This window comes from Heterodontus francisci, chromosome 13 (genome assembly GCF_036365525.1).
Source record: "Heterodontus francisci isolate sHetFra1 chromosome 13, sHetFra1.hap1, whole genome shotgun sequence".
NCBI classification, from domain to species: Eukaryota; Metazoa; Chordata; class Chondrichthyes; order Heterodontiformes; family Heterodontidae; genus Heterodontus; species Heterodontus francisci.
Genome location: NC_090383.1, coordinates 15,456,377 through 15,479,611, shown reverse-complemented (window position 1 = coordinate 15,479,611; position 23,235 = coordinate 15,456,377). Strand labels below are relative to the sequence as shown.

The 23,235-nt window shown below is 41.2% G+C and overlaps 1 protein-coding gene across 4 annotated transcripts in view; it reads left to right on the top strand.

The window, feature by feature from the left end:
* The first annotated feature begins 973 nt into the window (after window positions 1-973).
* The window catches only part of kiz (kizuna centrosomal protein), a 218,049-nt gene continuing 195,787 nt past the window's right edge, over window positions 974-23,235 (top strand). For 2 of the 4 annotated variants that reach the window (XR_010976293.1, XR_010976294.1), the window contains exon 1: window positions 974-1,100. Coding sequence is in view for 2 of the 4 variants with exons in the window: in XM_068045741.1 (XP_067901842.1) it covers window positions 1,036-1,100 (65 nt within the window). In the remaining 2 variants the exon portion in view is untranslated. The remainder of the gene's footprint in view (window positions 1,101-23,235) is intronic. The other 2 variants (XM_068045741.1, XM_068045740.1) reach the window with 1 other exon arrangement.

The window sequence follows — 23,235 nt, the reverse complement described above, 5'->3', positions numbered from 1 at the left end:
GTGTCAAATTAAGGACAGCTCTATATTGTAGCTCATTCCTACTAGGAATTGAATTGAGAAGCCTATTTCACATATTATCGTTACAGCCAAAGGAGACTTTCATTTCATCACTCTGGACTGGGTTTGAACCGATGTCCCAAAGATGAAAGACCAATGCCCAATTCAATGTCTCAGTTCCCCTTTTTGAATTGAAAATCATATTTTGTTATTCTATCTTGTGGAATATTTTAGAATAAAATATTTTTTCTACAACATATCGAGATTATTATATCAGGAACAGGTAATGAAACTTAAGGTGAAGTACAAAACCATGACATGTAATTAAACGATAGAACATGATTAACATTACATCTGGCTTCTATAATTTAGATATTTTCAGTTTTCTCCCCTTCTCACCTGAAAGTTTCGACTCATGCTGGGTTAAGATTTCACAGATGTTAACAGTTCTCCAGCACTTCTCTCAAGTAGCAATCTTTTTATTGCATGAGTCCAGCAACTGAGCATATACAGGCTATTAGATCATTAGGCTGATCTGCTCCTCTCCTTGTCTATCATTCACATACATACATTTTCCAGCAGAAGTCAGGATCAGAAGCTGCAGCTAAATCCCTTCCTGTCCCCCCAGTGTGGGTACTGAGGCCAATCATAGTGTTCACTATTATTCTAGATGGGAGGATCTAATTTAGCACGTACTGGCAATTGAACCTAGGATATGCCTGGTTTATATGCCTCAGTATAACACAATCATTGTTTTGCTTCATTCTTTTAAGTGGAGCTCCCCCCCAATAAACAAACACAAAGAAAACAAAGCCAGTGAGTTTTTTCATTTATTATTTACAAGTTACAGATTGATTGAATATAATTACATTGAGATTGCGAAGTCTTGATAACCAAACATTTAAGGATGAGCTGAGGCGGGTGGAATGGGCGAAAGTGGCTCCTGCTGCCCTCGAGCTGTAGGACTGGTGGGGGAAACAGGCCTAAGCTTGGGCGCGGTTGCCATGGTAACGGTGTAAGTCGCCAGCGGCGGCAGACATGGCGGCGAGCAACCTGGCCTTCCTGGACAGAGTGGCTGAACTGCAGCGGCAATTGCACGGCAGGTGAGCTCCGCTTGTTCCTTATCCCACTTCAGACCCTGAACTGCCTCAACCGAACGAAAGGCTCTGCTTCTCCCTCCCAGCAGCGTCCTCCTGCCCGTAGGCCTCGCGTGGAGCCTCGGACTTGAGTGAGAGGTTAATCCATGACTGTCTTCACCGGCTTCACTCTGTCACGCGTCAGTCTTTCGGGTCACTTGAAGTTGCACTGTTCGTTTTGAACTGTCACCAGAAGCCAGAAACCCATCTACACATGGGGAGTTGTGTTTATCTTTGAAATGAGATACCGCCAAATACAGGTCACATTTTTGACAGAAAGAACTGCATTTCTATAGTGACTTTCACGAACTCAATTCGTCTCAAGGCGCTTTACAGTCAATAAAGTACTTTTTGAAGTATAGTCTCTTGTAATAAAGGGGAACGCGGTAGTCTAATTGCGCACAGCAAGCTCCAACAAACAGCAATATGATAATAAAAGCAAAATACTGCGGATGCTGGAAATCTGAAATAAAAACAAGAAATGCTGGAACCACTCAGCAGGTCTGGCAGCATCTGTGGAAAGAGAAGCAGAGTTAACGTTTTGGGTCAGTGACCCTTCATCAAAACTGACAAATATTAGAAAAGTCACAGGTTATAAGCAAGTGAGGTGGGGGTGGGGCAAGAGATAACAAAGAAGGTCTAGATTGGACCAGGCCACATAGCTGACCAAAAGGTCGTGGAGCAAAGGCAAACAATATGTTAATGGTGTGTTGAAAGACAAAGCATTAGTACAGATTAGGTGTAAATACACTGAATATTGAACAGCAGCAAGTGCAAACCTGAAAAAAAACAGTGGGTAAGCAAACTGAACAAACTAAGGTGAAATGAAATAAATGCAAAAAAAAAGATTGTAAAAAATGTAAAAAAAGAATGGAAAAAAAAAAGGAAGAAAAAATAACTAAAAATAAAAGTAAAATGGGGGGCTGTCATGCTCTGAAATTATTGAACTCAATGTTCAGTCCGGCAGGCTGTAGTGTGCCTAATGGGTAAATGAGATGCTGTTCCTCGAGCTTGCGTTGATGTTCACTGGAACACTGCAGCAATCCCAGGATAGAGATGTGAGCAGGGGGGAGTGTTGAAATGGCAAGCAACCGGAAGCTCAGGGTCCTGCTTGCGGACTGAGCGGAGATGTTCCGCAAAGCGGTCACCCAGTCTGCGCTTGGTCTCCCCAATGTAGAGGAGACACTGTGAGCAGTGAATACACTATACTACATTGAAAGAAGTACAAGTAAATCGCTGCTTCACCTGAAAGGAGTGTTTGGGGCCTGGGATAGTGAGGAGAGAGGAGGTAAATGGGCAGGTATTACACCTCCTGCGATTGCAGGGGAAGGTGCCCTGGGACGGGGACGAGGTGGTGGGGGTAATGGAGGAGTGGACCAGGGTGTCGCGGAGGGAACGATCCCTTCGGAATGCTGACAGGGGAAGGGAGGGGAAGATGCGACTGGTAGTGGCATCACGCTGGAGGTGGCGGAAATGGCGGCGGATGATCCTTTAGATATGGAGGCTGGTGGGGTGAAAAGTGAGGACAAGGGGAACCCTGTCACAGTTCTGGGAGGGAGGGGAAGGGGTGAGGGTAGAGGTGCGGGGAATGGGTCGGACACGGTTGAGGGCCCTGTCAACCACAGTGGGGGGAAATCCTCGGTTGAGGAAAAAGGAGGTCATATCAGAAGCACCGTCATGGAAGGTAGCATCATCAGAGCAGATGCGTCGGAAATGGAGAAACTGGGAGAATGGAATGGAGTCCTTACAGGAGGTAGGGTGTGAAGAAGTGTAGTTGAGGTAGCTGTGGGAGTCGGTGGGCTTATAATGGATATTAGTAGACAACCTATCCCCAGAGATGGAGACAGAGATGTCGAGAAAGGGAAGGGAAGTGTCAGAGATGGACCATGTAAAGGTGAGAGAAATTGGAAGCAAAGTTGATAAAGTTTTCCAGCAATATGATAATGACCAGATAAGCTGTGTTAGTGATGCTGATTGAGAGATAAGTATTGGCCAGGAGACATAGCAGTTGACCATTCACTTAGATCATGGCTGATGTGTACCACTCCATTTTCCATGCCTTGTTTCACTTAATACCCTTACCAAACAAAAATCTTACCAATCTCAGTTTTGAAACTTTCAGTTGGTACCAGGGAGAACTCCCTTGCTCTTCAAGGAGTGCTATGAGATCTTTTACAGCCACCTGATGTAGGGGTCTCTGTTTTCACTCAAAATCAATGAGACCCGACCTTACTGATTATTAAACATATTTTCCAATTTCCCTTCATATAAGTAAGAATTTTCTAAGCCCTGTCATCCTCTGAGAACTCTGCAATCCTTCAACTCTGGCTTCTTGTGCATTCCTCCACTCCCTTTGCCCAATCAATAACAGCAGTGTCTTCAGGCCCTAAATTCTGAAATGATCTCCCTAAACCTCTCCACCTCTCATGCCTGCTTTAAGAAGTTCCTTAAGACCTAACTCTTTAATCAAGCATTTAGTCACCTGTCCTAATATTTTCTTCTTTGGCTTGGTGCCAGATTTTTGTCTGGTCATGCTCCTGTGAAGTGCCCTGGAATGTTTTCCTGTGGTAGAGGAGCTATATAAATGCAAGTTGCTGCAAAATTGTTTTTTTTTATTTGTTCATGGGATGTAGACATTGCTAGCAAGATCAGCATTTATTGCCCATCCCCAATTGTGCTAGGGAAGATGGTGGTGAGCTGCCGTTTTGACCCACTTCAGTCTACGTGGTGTAGATACTCCCACAGTGCCAATATGGAGAAAGTTCCAGGATTTTGACCCAGCGAGTGAAGAAACAGTGATATATTTCCAAGTCAGGATGGTGTGGGACTTGGAGAGGAATTTTCAGGTGGTGGTATTCTCCCCACTCCTGCTGCCCTTGTTCATCTAGGTGGTGGAGGTCGTGTTTTGGAGGATGCTGTCGAAGGAGTTTTGTCGTGTTGCTGCAGTGTATCTAGTAAGGAACTGTATCAATATAGAATGCTGAATTCAGTAGAAATCTGAGGATTATTAAATGGTTCTATTGGAGAGTATTTTAATATCCAAGACAGATTGTGTCACCCTAAATAGAATTTTGAACAATGTTGCTAATACTCACACTGCACCAGCTTTCTTGGGTTCAACAGTGCAAACGTCCACTAGTATCCAAAAAGCCATTTTTTAAAACTAAAACATTGAAAATAATTTTTTTTTATCCAACTGAGAGTTACAAGTGTTTAGTTCCTTCTACAAGTACTTCAGACCTTTTTAGCTTACAACTTGGGTTCTGGGAAAGTGATGCCAAAAGTGTTGACTCTTCAGTGGTTTGGCTGTTTATGTTCAGGAGTGCTGGTGACAGCTCAAGCACCTCATATCTGCAATCTCTGGCACTTGTTTACTATAAAAGTGCCATAATTTAAAATATACTACTAGGTATGCATATCTTCAGTACAAGTACATTCTTGCAAAATTCCAGGTTTAGTTTCCAAAAATTGCATTAATCCAGGAACTAAAATGTCACTGTTAGTACTAATACACCTCATGATATTCTCACTGTAATTACACCAAACATGATGTTTGCATTGTAGGAGGTGCAGTTGGATGAATTAGACGTTTTTGCCTAATTTTTGACTTTTTGTTTTTTTACTCTTTTCTCTTGCATGAACATAATCTGAAATTTCAGCATCTATTAGAACAGGTCTGTTTCATTTTAAATGTTGAAGGGTACAAAAACATGTGCACGTGTAGGTGGAACAGAACATAAAAATCAGTGCTTTAATGTTTTGATACTTCTAACATGGCACAATCAATATAGCTTCAGTTCAGGGCCAACATTTGAAAAATATTTTGTAATACACTTGGAGCTTGGCCTTCATGAAGAAGAAACTTCAGTTCATCACCAACAGTTGAATGACAGCACCTGCATATGATTTTAGTCATTTTGTCTGCTTCCCTCATCTCCCTTCCAAGGAGAACTCACTTCTCCATCATACTGGGACAGGCAGATTGTTCATACTGTTGAAAATTTAAAAAGAAGTCTTTAGTTACTTTTTTTAGAGTGAGTTTCAGATTTCACCACCAGTCCCCAACAGTAATCTAATTGAACGGCACTTGGCATCAGAAAATATCACCATAATTATGCCTGAAATCCCACAATCTATTATCAGCAACAAGTCATAATTTTGGAGCTAAAGTTATCTTGACATTGATCACGACAGAAAAGTCATCGTTTCATTTAACCACTACGTGCTGATCTCTTTTTGACACTGCTGTCTTGATACCATTGTCTGATGACCCCCCTCCCTGTTAAGTGTTGATCCTGCTCCCTTACTAGAAATGGTGCTTCCTGCTCCTTCAGGGCAACATTTGTGATGATTGTGGCTGCCCACCTTGGAGAGATACACTACTGTTACTCAGGTTGGACAACAGAAGAGCTGTATTTGAGCAACAGCAGAGTGCGTCTTTACAGTCTTGTGTTCTTAAGGGCATTGGGACAAATAGGGGGAGCAGAAGCATGTAGATTAATGCAGTATGTCTGGCGATGCACCATGAGTAATCATGGTTTTGTGTAGCTTACTTGATTACTTTAGGGATTCCAAAAAAATGGATTCGTTGAATTTTACTTGAAATGTGCCATAGATTTTTTTTCTTTTTTTGCACCCCCCAGGGAGATAGCATTACTAGCAAATGGGAAAGGTAGTACATGAGATTTCACTATCTAACATGTAGGCTCGGTGTCCTTTAATGTTGGTGTGCAAACTGCAAAATAAAAATAGCAATATTAAATATAATTTAATGAATTGATTGATTTTGCAAATTTCACTCCAGCAGGACGAGGTCAGTTAATATTTGTTTAAGAAGTAAGTGCTTTCGTGAGGAATGAAAACACAAAACTTGAATTCTGAAAGAAATTCTCTGTTGATTCATTGGACAGATGCATGGTATATTGTAGCAGTGAGCTATGCAGACAAGGGTAGTCTAGTTTTGATCCTTAGTCAATGTTAAATTACTCAATTTCAGCCCAAATGGTAGCGAGGACATTGCAAGTGTTACAGGATTAGGGAAGTGCCAGCTAGGTTTCTTGCTCTGGACTGCATTCTAGTGCTGCTGAAAGTGCATAGTGGACGTTGGCTGAGGATAATATTGGGCATGGATGTGATGGCTTTCCGAGCTAATATTCACTGTCCAGACCCAGAAATGAACAGTGGCCTCTTGAGCTAGGTATTGGTGTTTTGCTGTTGCTGGTGGAGTTGAATCCTCCAATGGGTTTGTCGTCTTCAGGAAAAGAGGGCTAAGGTTAAATTACTATTCATACTGTAACTGCATAAAGTTTTAATGTCATCTTTGCCTCTCCATTCTTTGTTTATTCACTTGTTCATCTGGAATTCTGCTACCCCTGATCTGTCTGTCCTTTCAAGCTTAAACGAAGACATGCCAAGTTAGTTTCAACTCCACATTTGGTGAAACAAGTGAAAAACAAAAAAAATGACTTCTATTCAAATAAACGTTTTGTTTAGTATTTTGAAGGCATGACTCAATAGCATTGGTATGCAAATGCATTGTTGTGGTAGCAGGGAATTAAACATACACTGGTTAAACCAGCTAACAGAATATATGTCATGGTTATTTCGTGATGATTCTAGGCGAATGAGCTTGCTTTGTGCCACGTTAACTTACTTGGTAGAACTCTTGCCTTTGGGTCAGAAGGTTATGGGCTGAAAGCTGTCTTCAAGGATATGCGCAGATAACTTAGGCTGACATTTCATTGCAATACTTATGGAATGCTGTATTATTGCAGGTGGCTATTCTATGAACGAGACATTAAACTGAGGTCTTGCCTGCCTGTTCATGTGGAAGCTAAAGATCCTTTAGCACTGTTTGAAGAACAGCATTGGGTTCTGCGTGGCAATGCATCCTGGCCAATATTCTTTGCTCAAAAAAGACACCAAATAGATTTACTGTTCATTAATGTTGCTTAGTTTTTGGGGCCTTGTTATAAGAAAATGCCTGTTGCATTTGCATACAAAGAAACAATGACTGCACTTTGAGATAATTCATTGAAGTACTTTGGGAAGTCCTGAGATATGTGATAAGATTTTATATAAATGTCTTATGTAAATATAAACTTTGACTTTCTCAGCATAAATTTATTGTCAAATGTATAGATTGTTATATGATTCTGGAAAAGAGTTTAATATTAAACATTTACAATTGCAGTTAAATTCACTTTCAACTTGGAACAATTTTCATTCAAAAATGGAGTTGTAAACTGTGCATCATATCACAAGTAGGCAGCGGAGCATGTTACAAAGCAGTTATACCTTAAAGATTTAGATAACAAACTGAGAACTTTGAAATATGTTACATCTTTGAAACCCACTCTAATCTGTAAATACTATGCACAGTTGGAATTTGTGGAGTGAGTTTATTATGTCTTTGATGAATGGTGGGTGTTGTTTTTTTTTGTTAGTGGTAGGTGTCATGTTGGATGGCAAGTTCCCACAATAATGACTTCAACTAAAATGAAACACAATGTGTTGGAAGTGCAGCAATGTTAGGTTTTGATTCACTGCAAGGGAAGCTGTCTCCCAAATATATAATGACCTTTTTGTTGGAGATTCTGCAACTTTGACTTTGAATCAGCAAAGCTATTAATTGTCTGGAATGTACCTTACAAATGCATGTATATGTTTTATAAATATTGTCTTAATGATCTGTGAAATAATCAGATTTTACATACTGGAATTCCTTGTGCTGATTATAGTTTCTATAAGAACACACAACGTAAACATCCCTACACAATAAGAAAAGATGATTTACCTCACTGGTCAGAGTCACAATCACTTATTTGCACACTTTTGATGCACACAAAATACACATGTATCGCATCAGTGGCGTATGACTAACAGGCTTCTTTTTTAATGAGGAGTGCCTGAACCATTGCAGTGCTTAAAGCTATTGACTACAGTCACAGGACATACTTATACAAGTTACTAAGATACTGTCCATTCCTGCTATCCAGGCATAATGGTATCCTTTTAGCAATTGTGGAGTCACAGAGTAATATGCCAATCATTTTATAGCTTCATTGTGTGGTGACCATGAGTTCAACTTAAAAATAATCAGTTGGAAACAGAATAGTAATTATCATTAGGGAAGAGATTTACTTGAGCTTTGGAAATTCACCAACTAAAATGCAAATATCACAACCTAGACTCCAGATTAGTAAGTGAGTACTAAAAGCTTTCTAGATTCCAACAGAATTCAGGTGCATACTTGTGATCAAGTGGACTTCCAAGGATATCAGTTATGTGCTCTGCCATTGAAGATCAGCAGTGTACTCAGACATATTTTTTCCATCTTCACTTAGTCCCCAACCCCCGATGAGCAAGGAAATTGAGATTTGGAGAAAACAAGATTATATTTTATCTGAGTTTATTTTATATCAGCAATAGTAGCTATTAAAGCTCATTACCAGTATTGTCACAGAGTCATTTATGGCAGAGAAGGAGGCCATGCCGGCTCTCCGCGGAGCAATCCAGTCTGTCCCACTCCGATGCTCAATTTCTGTAGCCTTGCAAGTTTATTTCCTTCAAATGCCCAAGCAATTGCCTTTTGAAATCATTGTCTCCACTTCCACCACCCTCGTGAGCAGCAAGTTCCAGGTCATTACCACTCATTGCGTAAAAAAGGTCTTCCTTACATTCCCCCTGCATCTCTTGCCCAATACCTTCAATCTATGTCACCTGGTCCTTGTATCATCAGTAAATGGGAACAGTTTTTCCTTGTCTAACTTATCTAAGCCTGTCATAATCTTGTACGCCTCTATCAAATATCCCCTCAATCTCCTTTGCTCCAGGGAGAACAACTCCAGCTTTTCCATTCTAACCTTGTAACCATTCTGGTAAATCTCCTCTGCACCCTCTCAAGGACCCCCACATCCTTCCTAAAGTGTGGTGACTAGAACGGGACGTAATCTAGTTGGGGCCTAACCAGAGCTTTATAAAGGTTTAGCAAAACTTCCCTGCCTCTATTTATGAAGCCCAAGGTACCATATTCTTTGCTAACCACTCTCTGAATATGTCCTGCCACCTTCAAAGATCTATGTACATGCAACCCCAAGTCGCTCTGTCCCTGCACACTATTTAGAACTGTGCCTTTAACTCTATATTGCCTCTCCCTATCCCTTCTACTAAAATGCATCACCTCACACCTGTCTGTATTAAATTCCATCTGCCACTTGTCTGCCCATTCAGCTAACCTATTTATGTCCTGTTGCAGGCAGTTTATATTATCCTCACAGTCTGCCAAAACTCCAAGTTTGGTATCATTAGCAAATTTTGAAATTCTACTCTGTATTCCAGATCCAAGTCATTTATATATAGCAAAAAAAAAAACTGGTCCTAGTACTGGCCCTTGGGGATCACTATTATTCCCATCCTCCAATCTGAAAACAACCATTTACCATGACTCACTGTTTTCTATCCTTAAGCCAATTTTTTTTTATCCAGTTGGACACTAACCCTCCTGTTCCATGAGCCTCAATTTTGTTAACCAGCCTCTTATGTGGTAATTTATCAAACGCTTTCTTAAAATCCATATAGAAAACATTCACTGCATTTGCTTCATCAACCTTCTCTGTTGCTTCATTGAAAAATTAAATTAGATTTGCCAAGCATGATCTGCCTTTTTACAAATCTGTGCTGGCTCTCCTTAATTAACTCAAACCTCTCCAAGTGCCTGTTGATTTTTTTCCCCCTGATTATTGTTTCTAAAATCTTGCGCACCACTGATAAACTAACTGGCCTGTAGTTGTTAGGACTGTCCTTACAGCCTTTCTTGAATAAGGGTGTCACATTTGCCACTATCCAATCCTCTGGCACCTCCCCCATATCCAGGGAAGATTGGAAGATTATGGCAAGCCCCACCTCTATTCCCACTTCCTTTAGCAACCAGGGATACAAGTCATTCAGACCAGGTGACTTGTCTACCCTAAGCATAGCCAGCCTTTCCAATACCTCCTCCCTCTCAATTTTTACCCTATCCATTGCCTCTACGCTCTCCCCTTCAACCAGTGTTTTCAGATTCCTCTTCCTTAGTAAACACCGATACAAAGTACTCATTAAGTACTTTAGCCTTGCCCTTTGCCTCTAAGCATATTGTTGCGGCCAGGTGAGGAGCAGGTCACAAGCTCTCATCTTGCCCTTCCTCTTATTTGACCGCAACAGGGTTTGTTCCTTTTTAAGCAGTGGTTGTGTGTACCACCTCAGTGAGTGTTTTATCTTTTCCCTTTAATGTGATTGTGAAAGAACCAATCAGACAGATTTTCTTGAGTTTAAACAAGAAAGAGGTGAGTTTATTATACTGAACAATCTGAACCCGATCTAAATAAAAAAAGATACAATATACATTCACCCACACATTCACATGAGAATCACACCCTCCGCAAATAGATTACATAATGAAAAGTAGATTTTGTGGTTGGATTAGAGTCCAGAATAAATAGAAATTAAATACATGGCCTGTGAGGTTGGATGATTCAATGGTCTTCCGGCTGGAGTTGTATTCTTGATGTCGTTGGCTGGTCAAAGTGCACTTTGTGGCTGGCCTGCTTGGCTCAGGGCTTTCTTGGAGGCAGACTTGTAGGTGGCTCTCTTCTCCTGGTCTCTGACTGAAGCAGTCTAGGTTTTGAGAGTTGACAGTTGCAGATGATTTTCAAACTTGTGGTGTTATCTGGGGGAGAAAGAGAGGGGGGCAGGCACACAGCTTTTCTGCTGGTGCACAGTCTGAATTACTGGCTTGACTCTTTGTTCAAGGCAACTCTCAGCTTTCATAGAGATGGACAGACGGTCTGATGATGGCCTTGGTATTCTCTGGAACCTTCTAATGAGATTTAAGGTTTGGAAGTGGCTCCCCAGGCCCTAGGATGCCAATATTTACACTTGGAGGTGTTTGCTCTTTCAAAGTCAAGGTGTTAAGATTGCCTTGAATGCCGTGCTAATGAAGCAATCGTAGGTAATTCAATCGCTTAGAGTAAGCCAAAGTTCTGGGTCCATGCTCCTCAGACCTCTGTCTCCAGTTGGGCCTTGGAATATGAAAAGGTGTTTCAGATGCAAATTGTGGTGACCATTAGCTGCCAGTTTTAAAAAAGTTAACTGCAGGATTTTTTTCCATTAAATGTTTAATGTAAGTTTCCAACGGAGGAATTAATATTCCTTATTTGGCATGTTGTTTTTCTTGACAATATGTTACCCTCTTTGTCCCTTATAGGCCCCCCTCCACCTGTTACTACCCGCTTACTATATACATGCTGGTAGAAGATTTTTGGGTTCCCTTTTATGTTGATACCCATTCTATTCTCATATTCTCACTTTGCTAGCCTTATTTTCCTCTTCACCTCCCCTCTCAAATTACTGTATTCGGCCTGGTTCTCACTTGAAGAATTCACCTGGCATGCATCATACCCCCTCTTTTTATTTCATCATAATCTCTATCTCCCTCATCATCAATGGAGCCCTGTTTTTGGTTCCCCCACCATTTGCCCTGTGAAAGAAAATTTTTGCTGTAAATTTAAAAAAAAACTTTTCCTTGTATGCGGATCATCATACACATCTAGTATTGAGTTGTGTTCATCACACTTAGTCACACTGAGTTCTGTTACATTTAGGAAAAAGTGTGACTAAGAGAAAGAATGTTGGTCATTTCCCATTTGTTCCTTCATAGCTGTAATTTACCTCAAGATCTGCTTAGGCATTTAGGAAAGAAAAAAGAAAGGCATTGCCTTAATACAACACCACAGAATCATAGAAAGTTTAAGGCACAGAAAGAGGCCACTTGGCCCATTGTGTCTGTGCTGGCCGAAAAAAATTCAACTATTCTAATCCCACCTTCCAGCATTTGGTCTGTAGCCCTGCAGTTTATGGCACTTGAGGTGCATATCCAGACTCCTTTTGAATGAGTTGACAGTCTCTGCCTCAACTACCCTTTCAGGCAGTGAGTTCGAGACCATCACCACCCTCTGGGTGAATACGTTTTTCCTCAACTCCCCTCTAATTTTTCTACCAATCACTTTAAACCTATGCCCCCTTGTCACTGACTTCTCTGCTAAGGTGAATAAACCCTTCACCTCCACTCTATCCAGGCCCCTCAAAATTTTGTACATTTCAATCAGATCTCCCCTCAGCCTTCTCTGTTCCAAGGAGAACAACCCCAGCCTTCCCAATCTTTCCTCATAGCTGCATTTTTCCAGTCCTGGCAACATCCTTGTAAATCTCCTATGTACCCTCTCTAGTGCAATTACATCCTTTCTGTAATGAGGTGACCAGAACTGCTCATGGTACTCAAGTTGTGGCCTAATCAATGAGTTAATGAGTTATACAGTTCCAGCATAACCTTTCTGCTCTTGTATTCTATATCTCGGCTAATAAAGGAAAGGTTTCCATATGCCTTCTTAACCACCTAATCGACCTGTCCTGCTACCTTCAGGGATCTGTGGACATTCACTCCAAGGTTCCTTACTTCCTCTACACTTCTAAGTGTTTTCCCATTAATCGTGTATTCCTTTGCCTTGCTTGACTACCCCAAATGCATCAACTCACACTTCTCCAAATTAAATTCCATTTGCCACTTTTCTGCCCATCTGACTAGACCATCAATATCTTCCTGCAGCCTACAGCTATCCTCCTTGCTATCTACCATAGGACCAACCTTCGTGTCATCCACAAACTTCTTGATCATGTCCCCTACATTTACGTCCAAATCATTAATATACACCACAAAAAGCAGGGGACCCAGTACTGAGCCCTGTGGAACGCCACTGGAAAAGCCCTCCAGTCACCAAAACAGCCATCAACAATTAACCTTTGTTCCTGCCACTGAGCCAATTTTGTTTCCACCTTGCTGCATTTCCCTGGATCCCATGGGATTTTATTTTTTTAACCAGTCTGCCATATGGAACCTTGTCAAAATCCTTGCTAAAATCTATGTAGACCACATCAACTCCACTATCCTCATACTAACATACATACGTACATATGAATTAGGAGCAGGAGTAGGCCACTTTTGGAATTTTGGAATATTATAACCAATGGATACGCGCTCTCCGCTGCCACTTCCTTTAAGACCCTAGGATGTAGGCCATCAGGCCCTGGAGACTTGTCTGCCTTCAATCCCAATAGTTTGCTCAGTACTTTTTCCCTAGTGATGAAGATTGTTCTAAGTTCCTCCCTTTATATAACCTCTGCATTTCCTGTTACTATTGAGATGGTACTAGTGTCCTCCACTGTGAAGACTGAGGCAAAATACTGATTTAGTGTCTCCACCATTTCTGTGTTCCCCTCTATTAACTCCCCTGTCTCATCCTCCAAAGGACCAACATTCACTTTAGCTACTCTCTTCCCTTTTATATACTTACAGAAGCTATTGCTATCCATTTTTATATTTTATGTTAGTTTTCTTTCATAATTTACCTTTGCTCTCCCTACTTTTGTATTCAATTCTCCTTGCGATAAATGATAACATTCCATTAGCTTTCCTAATTATTAATTTAATTACTTTCCTAATTTCCTCATCTATCTTCCTTGTTACTTCAAAAAATTCGATTAAGTTGGTCAAACAAGATCTTCCCTTAACAAATCCATGCTGACTATCCTTGATTAACCTGTGCCTTTCTAAGTGACAGTTTATCCTGTCTCTCAGAATAGATTCCAATAATTTGCCCACTACTGAGTTCAGACTGACTGACCTGTAATTATTTGGTCTATCCTTCGCTCCCTTTTTAAGCAGAGGTACAACATTAGCAATTCTCCAATCCACTGGCACCACACCTGTATCCAGTGAGGACTGGAAAATGATGGTCAGACCCTCTGCTATTTCCACTCTTGCTTCTTTTAACAGCCTAGGATACATTTCCTCTGGCCCTGGTGATTTATCAACTTTCAAGGATGCTAATGCCATTAACGCTTCCTCTCTTCCTATGTTTATCACATCCAATACTTCACACTCTTCCTCCTTAACTACAATATCTGCATCGTCCCCCTCTTTTGTGAAGACAGATGCGAAGTATTCATTAAGAACCATACCAATATCTTCTACTCCTACACATAGTTTACCTATTTGGTATTTTATGGGCCCTACTCTCTCCTTAGTTATCCTCTTACTCTTACTGTATTGATAAAACATCTTTGGGTTCACCTTGATTTTGCTTGCCAATATTCTTTCAAGGCCTCTCTTTGCTTTCCTAATTTCCTTTTTAATTTCACCCCTCCACTTTCTATACTCCTCTCGGCTTTCTGTAGTATTGAGTTCTCGGTGTTGGACATAAGCTTTCCTTTTCTGCCTTAACTTACACTGTAGGCTCCTTGACATCCATGGGGGGCTCTAGATTTGGCTGCCTCACCCTTTTTCTTTGTGGGAACATGTTTACCTTGAACCCCTTGAATCTCCCCTTTGAATGCCTTCCACTGTTCTGACACTGATTTACATTGAAGTAGCTGTTTCCAGTCCACTTTCGCCAAATCACTTCTCAGTTTAGTAAAATTGGCCTTGCCCCAATTGAGAACTCTACCTCCTGTTCTATCTCTGTCATTTTCTATAATTATGTTAAAACTGACTAAATTATGATCACTACCACCAAAATGCTCTCCCACTGCCACTCCTTACACCTGCCCATCTTCATTTCCTAAAACTCAGTCTAAAACTGCACCCTCTTTTGTTGGATTTGCTACATACTGGGCAAAAAAGTTCTGCAGAATGCACCTCAAGAATTCTGCTCCTGCAATTCTTTTCACACTAAAACTATCCCAGTTAATACTATTACTGCCCTATTGTTCTTTCACTTCTCAGAGATTTGCCTACATATCTGTTGTTCTATCTCCCTTTGACTGTTTGGGGGTCTGTAGTACATTCCCAGCAGTGTGATTGCCCCTTTTTTGTTCCTTAGCTCAATCCATATGGCCTCCTTTGATGGTCCTTCCAACATATCATCCCTCTTCACAGCTGTAATAGTTTCCTTGACCAAAATTGCCACTGCCCCTCCTTTCTTATCCCCCTCCCTATCGCATCTGAAAACCCTGTAACCAGGAACGTTGAGCTGCCATTCTTGTCCCTCCTTAAGCCACGTTTCTGTAATAGCTATGAAATTGTACTGCCACATGTCTATCTGTGCCAAATCACATCTTTGAGACATCTCAAAAGGCTTTGCTTTTGAAGTGCAATCATTGTTATATAAGTAACCAATTTGTGCACACTAATTTGTGCCACAAAAAGCAGATGAGATGAATAACAAGTTTAACCTGTTTTTTGGTCTACTGATTGAGTGAAGAATGATGGAGCCGGACACCAGGGGAACGCTCTTCTCTTCAAATGGTGCCATGGGATCTTTTAATTCCATGATAGACATAGGGCGGCTTGGTTTAATACCTTGTTGAAAAGGCCATGATTCAAATTTTGCTATACTAATAACGGTGAGGTTCTCAACGATAAAACTGGCAGCAACTTCTGGTGTTCGCACATGTGCAGTTAAATGCAGAAAAATGGAAGTTGCTGTCAGTGATACCCTGCTCCTCCACAGGCTGCGATATTGCAGTCTTTGCCAATGGAATCTGTGCAGAGATCACTGTGGTGTGGACTTCTGCTAATTACCCACTATTTTCACTCTGAAGATAAACTGAAATGTTAGGATTTGTTCAATTGGGAATAACTGAGTTGTTATCCGTGTAGTAAGTGATAAATAAGTGATTACTACCTGCTTTGCAGTCTGAGGATTCGCGTGAGGATTCTTCAACCTGATTGGTTGAAGAGCCTCCCTTACTGCTTTCCCTGCTATTAGATGCCACAAATCTCTTCTGGAGGCTGGTGAATTCATACAGAGGCTGAATGAATGGAAGTCTCCGCTGATAAGCCCACTAAAAGTCTTTGGGCAACTGTAAGCAAGGTGAATGCTGCTCACAGTAAAATGCAGGCTAATACAATGGAGTGCTCTCAGTACTGCACTGAAGTGTCAGCCTAGATAATGTGCTCAGGATCTGGAGTGGGATTTGAACTTCTGATTTTCTGACTCTATATGAGATGATAGCAACCATTTTAGCCGAGAGGAAGGCACAACCAGCTTGTGGCATAAAAGGGACACACCATGTTACAGCTGCATCTCAGCAATGGAATGATAAATTATATATTGCATGATATGCAAAAAAAAAAGCTTAACACTTGATTTTTTTCTGCTACGGACGTAGTGTGCAGTTCAGATTTCATATGTGATTCAGGATATCCAAACTATTTAATTATATGGATCTATATTATATCTGTACAAACCAAACTACAAAATACTGTATCCTCCAACTTACTGTGAGCAATACTGTGGGAAATGTACTTTTTAAAAAAAACCCAATCCATTTAGAATTTAAATGTTTAAAATAGTGTAAAATTCAGATCTAAACGTCGATTCACATTTTTTCCAATTCAGAATGGAATCAACTTCACTTATCTGTACCCTTGAAATTCCCATCAAACCAAATGATAAATGGCTGATGCTTCTGGAGTTTGGACTGAAATTGAAAATAACACTGTAGCCTCCTCCCTTTTCAGATACTTAACTGACTCCTTGATATGTCCTAGATTTTTGGAATGAAGGAAGCATCAATGGTTTAGAGGTGCAAATTAGTGAGTGTCCCATGGAGCATGCTCTTTTGATGCTTACAACTATTTGCTTGAGAATATGTAGTGTATTTGTACAAAGCAGTTTGAGCAGTGTTATAATTGGCAAAATGGCCACAAGACAACAAGTCATTAAACCTGCTGTATATATGGCGTATGCATGTCAGAAGTAGACAATTGAGCCATTGATAATGAAGATTTTTGTGCAGGCTGAACAAAATGCTTCATGGAGTATGTTATGACCAGGTGAGGAAGGGGTCTCAGGCTCCCCTTTCGTCCCTTCTCTGGTTTGACTGCAGTCGGGTTTATCTTTTTAACACAGTGATTTAACTTAGCAAGTCAGTGAGCATTTGCTCCTATTACTGTAATATATACTTGCAAATGAATCAATAAGACAGGTTTTCTTGAGTTTAAACAAGAAAGATGCAAGTTTATTAACCTTATCACTCTAAACCGGTAAAAATTACTAAATTACGTGACACATCTACACTCACATTCACACTTGAGGCATACACACACTCACAAATAGGTTACAGAGGGGAAAAACAGAGTTGGGAGGTTGGAGCAGAGTCCTTAATAAAAATGGAATTTAAATACTGCGTCTCAGTGTCTTTTAGTTGAAATTAAAATCTTGAAGTCCTCGCTGGGTCATGTGCACAATTCAGGCTTGCTTCTCTGGTTCCGGAAGGCCAAAGAGAGGCTTTATCCATCCTCTTTGTTGCTGACTGTGAGGATCTGTGGATTTGAGATTTAGCTGCAGCCGAGACCTCCCTGGGACTTTGCTGGAGAGAGAGAGAAGATGTTCCTTTCCTGGAGTTCAATTACTGTCTTTCTGAGGCACAATTCACAAACTCTGAGTTACACAGGCAGTCATGTCATGTGACCACCTTTTTGTTTGAAACAGCACCCTCTGGACTGATCTTTGTAATGCAAGGCTGTTCAGACATACTTGCTTGGGGGGGGGGGTGGTTTGGCTCTTTCAAAGTCCATCGGTGTCGATGGCTGTTGATGATCAACATTGACAAAACCATTCTAGGTAATTTAATCAGAGAGCATCCCATTGTTCTAGCTAGACTGGGTAATCACCTCTGTATCCCTTTGGCTTTTCATGTGCAAATTCGTGTGTGACCATCTTTAGCTGCTCTGTTCTGCTTTTTAAAAGTTATTTGTAATAATGTCCAGTAAAAGTCTCAGGCAAAGTTCCATATGACGAAATTAATATTTCCATGTGGCATTTGGGGTTTCCGTTACAAGTAGCTCTTGGAAATAAATGGGAAGGTATTAAAAGCAACCTCAGTTGTTAAAGAAGAACAGTGTTCTATTTTAGAGGAACAAAGATGTTTAAAAGTTTAGACACAAACATAATCCTCTGCTTAGAGAACAGAACTGTGAAACATGTAGAGTTTCAGAAATATATTCTGCTATGTTCTGTGGAAACTGTAGCGCTTTTGTTGCCTCTTCAAATAGCTTCAGTCTAATAGTCTGGACTTAGGAAAGAAATTAAACTTCAAGCAAAGACATAAAGTGAATACCAAGCTCCCAAGACACACCCTGGTCTTTGAAGAGAAATAGTTTAGGAATATGGAATACCATGTCAACAACTCTGGTAATTTTTATGATTTTAGTGTGAATTATATTTTGTGTATAGCCCTATAAATATTAATAGACCAAAAATGGTGGTTAGAACCATTTTACAAAAGAATTAATTCAGTGATATGATTAATTGTAGCATTTGAAGTGTTTGCTTCTCTTTGAGATCTTCAGTGATATCTATTTCAGTAAATCAGTGTGGCTGTGTTGCTTTTTTGGGCCAGTGAGAAAAGCATAAAACTTAATTTTTTCCACTACAGATTTAGTGTAAAGTTCAGATTTCATATATGATTCAGGATATCCAAAACATTTAATTTTATAGATCTATATTATATCTGTACAAAGCAAACTGCTTTTACTTGGAGCAATGAACATTTGAAGTACTAATTATATATGTACTTACCAGGCCAAACAAAAGTCAGTTATACAGTAGAAATTATAGTAAAGGAAGTGCTACCCAGTATATAATAATATAGCCTTCCTAACTACTGTTACCTATATGTTACAACCAGAATGGCAACTCCTATTTAATTTAATATTTGTGTGATGGAATCGGTGGTTGCAAAGCTTGTTTTTATTTTAGACCGTAACTGAGGGGGAAATTAGAATTGAAACAGAAACGGAAACCAAAACTGAAACAGAAGCTGGGAAAACAACCTCAGGTTTATGGGGAATCTGACACTGGTTAGAACCAGATAAAAGGCAGACAAAGCAGACCAGGCAGGAGTGGAGCATCGGCAAGCAGAGGAAAGTGCAGACTGAATCCAGAATCTGTTTGTGATTTAAAGTAGCTGACTAACCAGACCTGGCGGTACAGTGCACAGGTTGTCACTGAAGGACTCAGATAAAGTGAAGACTGGTAAATCCATTCCATCAAGACTGTTGTGAGCAGAGAAGTGCGCCTTGTGGTGAAGACCGCACTCGTGGGGTTTGAATTTAGAGGGAACTGCTTTCGGATGGAGAACAGCTGCTAAATCCTTGAAGAAAGGAGCTGAAAATCTACCTGAGGCTGTACGGGAGCTCGTCCGGGATCTGGTTGGCCGTGATTAGGCAGTAAAACAGGTTCACTGGAATTTTCCAGAGTTTAAACAAACAAGATTTCACATTTACTTTGGCTGTGTTCAGTGGGTATTCAACATGAGTACCATCAATGTACAGGAATTTGTTAAGAGGGAAGATTTAACTCTCAGTTTACTGCAGTAATTGAAAAAGTCTGATTTGGTCACGACATCTGCATATGTTGGGCTTAATGTAAGCTCAGGATTAGGAAAGTGTAGAGATCAGGGAAGGGGATTGTGATATACTTGAACATATTAGCATTGAAAGGGAGGAAGTATTAGCTGTTTTAGTGGGCTTAAAAGTGGATAAATCCCCAGGCCCAGATGAAATGTATCCCAGGCTGTTATGTGAGGCAAGGGAGGAGATTGCAGGGGCTTTGACACAAATTTTCAAATCCTCTCTGGCCACAGGAGAGGTACCAGAGGATTGGAGGACAGCGTGTGTGGTACCATTATTCAAGAAGGATAGCAGGGATAAACGAGGTAATTACAGGCCGGTGAGTCTAACATCAGTGGTAGGGAAACTACTGGGAAAATTTCTGAGGGACAGGATTAATCTCCACTTGGAGAGGCAGGGATTAATCAGGGATAGTCAGCATGGCTTTGTCAGGGGGAGATCGTGTCTAACTAACTTGATTGAATTTTTTGAGGCTGTGACTAGATGTGTAGATGAGGGTAAAGCAGTTGATGTAGTCTACATGGACGTCAGTAAGGCTTTTGATAAGGTCCCGCATGGGAGATTGATTAAAAAGGTAAGAGCCCATGGGATCCAAGGCAATTTGGCAAATTGGATCCAAAGTTGGCTTAGTGGCAGGAGGCAGAGTGTGATGGTTGAGGATTGTTTTTACGAGTGGAAGCCTGTGGCCAGTGGTGTACCACAGGGATTGGTGCTGGGACCCTTGCTGTTTGTAGTGTACATTAATGATTTAGATGTGAATATAGGAGGTGTGATCAGTAAGTTCACAGATGACACAAAAATTGGTGGTGTCGTAAATAGTGAGGAGGAAAGCCTTAGATTACAGGACAATATAGATGGGTGGAGCAGTGGCAAATGAATTTAATCCTGAGAAGTGTGAGGTGATGCATTTTGGGAGGACTAACAAGGCAAGGGAGTATACAATGGATGGTAGGACCCTAGGAAGTACAGAGGTCAGAGGGACCTTGGTGTACTTGTCTATAGATCACTGAAGGCAGCAGCACAGGTAGATAAGGTGGTTAGGAAGGCATATGGGATACTTGCCTTTATTAGCCGCGGCATAGAATATAAGTGCAGGGAGGTTATGATGGAGCTGTATAAAGCGCTAGTTAGGCCACAGCTGGAGTACTGTGTACAGTTCTGGGCACCACACTATAGGAAGGATGTGATTGCCCTGGAGAGGGTGCAGAGGAGATTCACCAGGATGTTGCCTGGGCTGGAGCATTTCAGCTATGAAGAGAGATTGAAAAGGCTAGGGTTGTTTTCCTTAGAGCAGAGAAGGCTGAGGGGGGACATGATTGAGGTATACAAAATTATGAGGGGCATTGATAGGTTAGATAGGAAGGAACTTTTTCCCTTAGAGGAGGGGTCAATAACCAGGGGGCATAGATTTAAGGTAAGGGGCAGGAGGTTTAGAACGGATTTGAGGAAAAACCTTTTCACTCAGAGGGTGGTTGCAATCTGGAATGCACTGCCTGAAGGGGTGGTAGAGGCAGGAACTCTCACAACATTTAAAAAGTATTTAGATGAGCACTTGAAACTCTGTAGCATACAAGGCTATGGGCCAAGTGCTGGAAAATGGGATTAGAATAATTAGGTGCTTGATGGTCGGTATGGACACGATGGCCGAAGGGCCTGTTGCTGTGCTGTATAATTCTCTATGACTCTAATCCAAGAATTGGTTCCTCACTTGAAGCTGAAGAAAGAAAAAAATGTTTCTGCTAGCATTCAACTAGGACTAGCCCACATTGAGTTAGGGAAGATAAGATTGGAAAGAAAAGGAAAAAAAGAGAAAGACAAAGACAGTTTGAAGTGAGAGAACTTGAATTTGAACCAGAGAGGATAAAACTGGATAGGGAAGAGAAAGAAAGAAAAGGAACAAGAAATGCAAAAATTGACATTGGGCCATGAAGTAAAAATGGAAAGGCTCAAAGCCAGTGGGCATGCATTGGAGTGAAAACTGAGTATGACCCAGATGAAACTCATTGTAGTTTTGAATTGGTAAAGAATGTACGCTTGCTACCTAAATTTAATGAAGAGGGAGCAGAAATATATTTTGTCATTTGAGAAAAGTGCCATGAATCTGGAGTGGCCAAAATCATCATGGCCATTGTGCCTACAGGGTGTTTTTGTAGGGTAAGCTTTGGAGGTGTATTCATCTCTTTCAGATGAACACTCATGTGACTGATAGAGTAAAGACTGCTGTTTTCAATCCTTATGATTTGGTACCAGAGGCCTACAGACAAAAATTTAGGAATTTAAAAAAGAAACCGGGCTAGACATATATGGAATTTGCTAGGGCGAAGGAAATAGTATTTGATAGGTGGTAGAGATCGATGAAGATTGCACAAGATTTTGAAAATCTTATGGAAGTAATTCTGATGGAAGAATTCAAAAATAGTGTCCCTTCATGATTAAGGTCCCACCTGGAGAACATAAAGTTGATAAAATAAGGGATGCCGCAGTAACGGCAGATAATTACAATTGACCCACAAAAGCAGTAGTTACAGGCCCCAGTTTGGAACTGTCAGAGAAATTGGAGAGATCGGAAGTTTGATAATAAAAAGAGATCTGGTTCTGTTGAGAAAGATGACAAAAGTAAAGAGACAGACACACATCAGGTTAGTAAAAGAGAAAGCCAGGAGGAAAAGTTTGGTTTGAGGGGACCGACGTGCTATTTCTGCCATAAGAAAGGACCTGTGAAGGCTGTGTGTTTGAAGTGGAAAAACGCGCCCGTTACATGTATATAGAGACGAAGGGTATTTCCACAGGGGATACAGTCCTAGCAGGCGACGTTCATATCAAGCAGTTACTTTCTCCCGCGTTCACTGATAGAGTGAATCAGATTGCAGAGAACCAAAGAAGTTTTCTGTTGAAGGGGATGATATCCCCACAGTTGTCTGGTAAAGCAGGCAAGTCGATTGTCATTCTTACAGATACAGAGGTGGCACAGTCACTGATGTTGGCAGGTGACATGAATTTCTTCCACAGTAGTTCGCTGAATACGAAGGTGTTAATCCAAGTGATCTTCTTTGGCCTCCTTGTCTCGGGAGACAATGGGTAAGCGCCTGGAGGTGGTCAGTGGTTTGTGAAACAGTGCCTGGAGTGGCTATAAAGGCCAATTCTAGAGTGACAGACTCTTTCACAGGTGCTGCAGATAAAATTGGTTGTTGGGGCTGTTCCACAGTTGGCTCTCTCCTTGCGCTTCTGTCTTTTTTCCTGCCAACTGCTAAGTCTCTTCGACTCGCCATGCTTTAGCCCTGCCTTTATCGTTGCCCGCCAGCTCTGGCGATCACTGGCAACTGACTCCCACGACTTGTGATCAATGTCACAGGACTTCATGTCGCGTTTGCAGACATCTTTAAAGCGGAGACATGGACGGCCGATGGGTCTGGTACCAGTGACGAGCTCGCTGTACAATGTGTCCTTGGGGATCCTGCCATCTTCCATGCGGCTCACATGGCCAAGCCATCTCAAGCGCCGCTGGCTTAGTAGGGTGTAGATGCTGGGGATGTTGGCCGCCTCAAGGACTTTTGTGTTGGAGATACGGCCCTGCCACCTGATGCCAAGGATTCTCCGGAGGCAGCGAAGATGGAATGAATTGAGACGTCGCTCTTGACTGACATACGT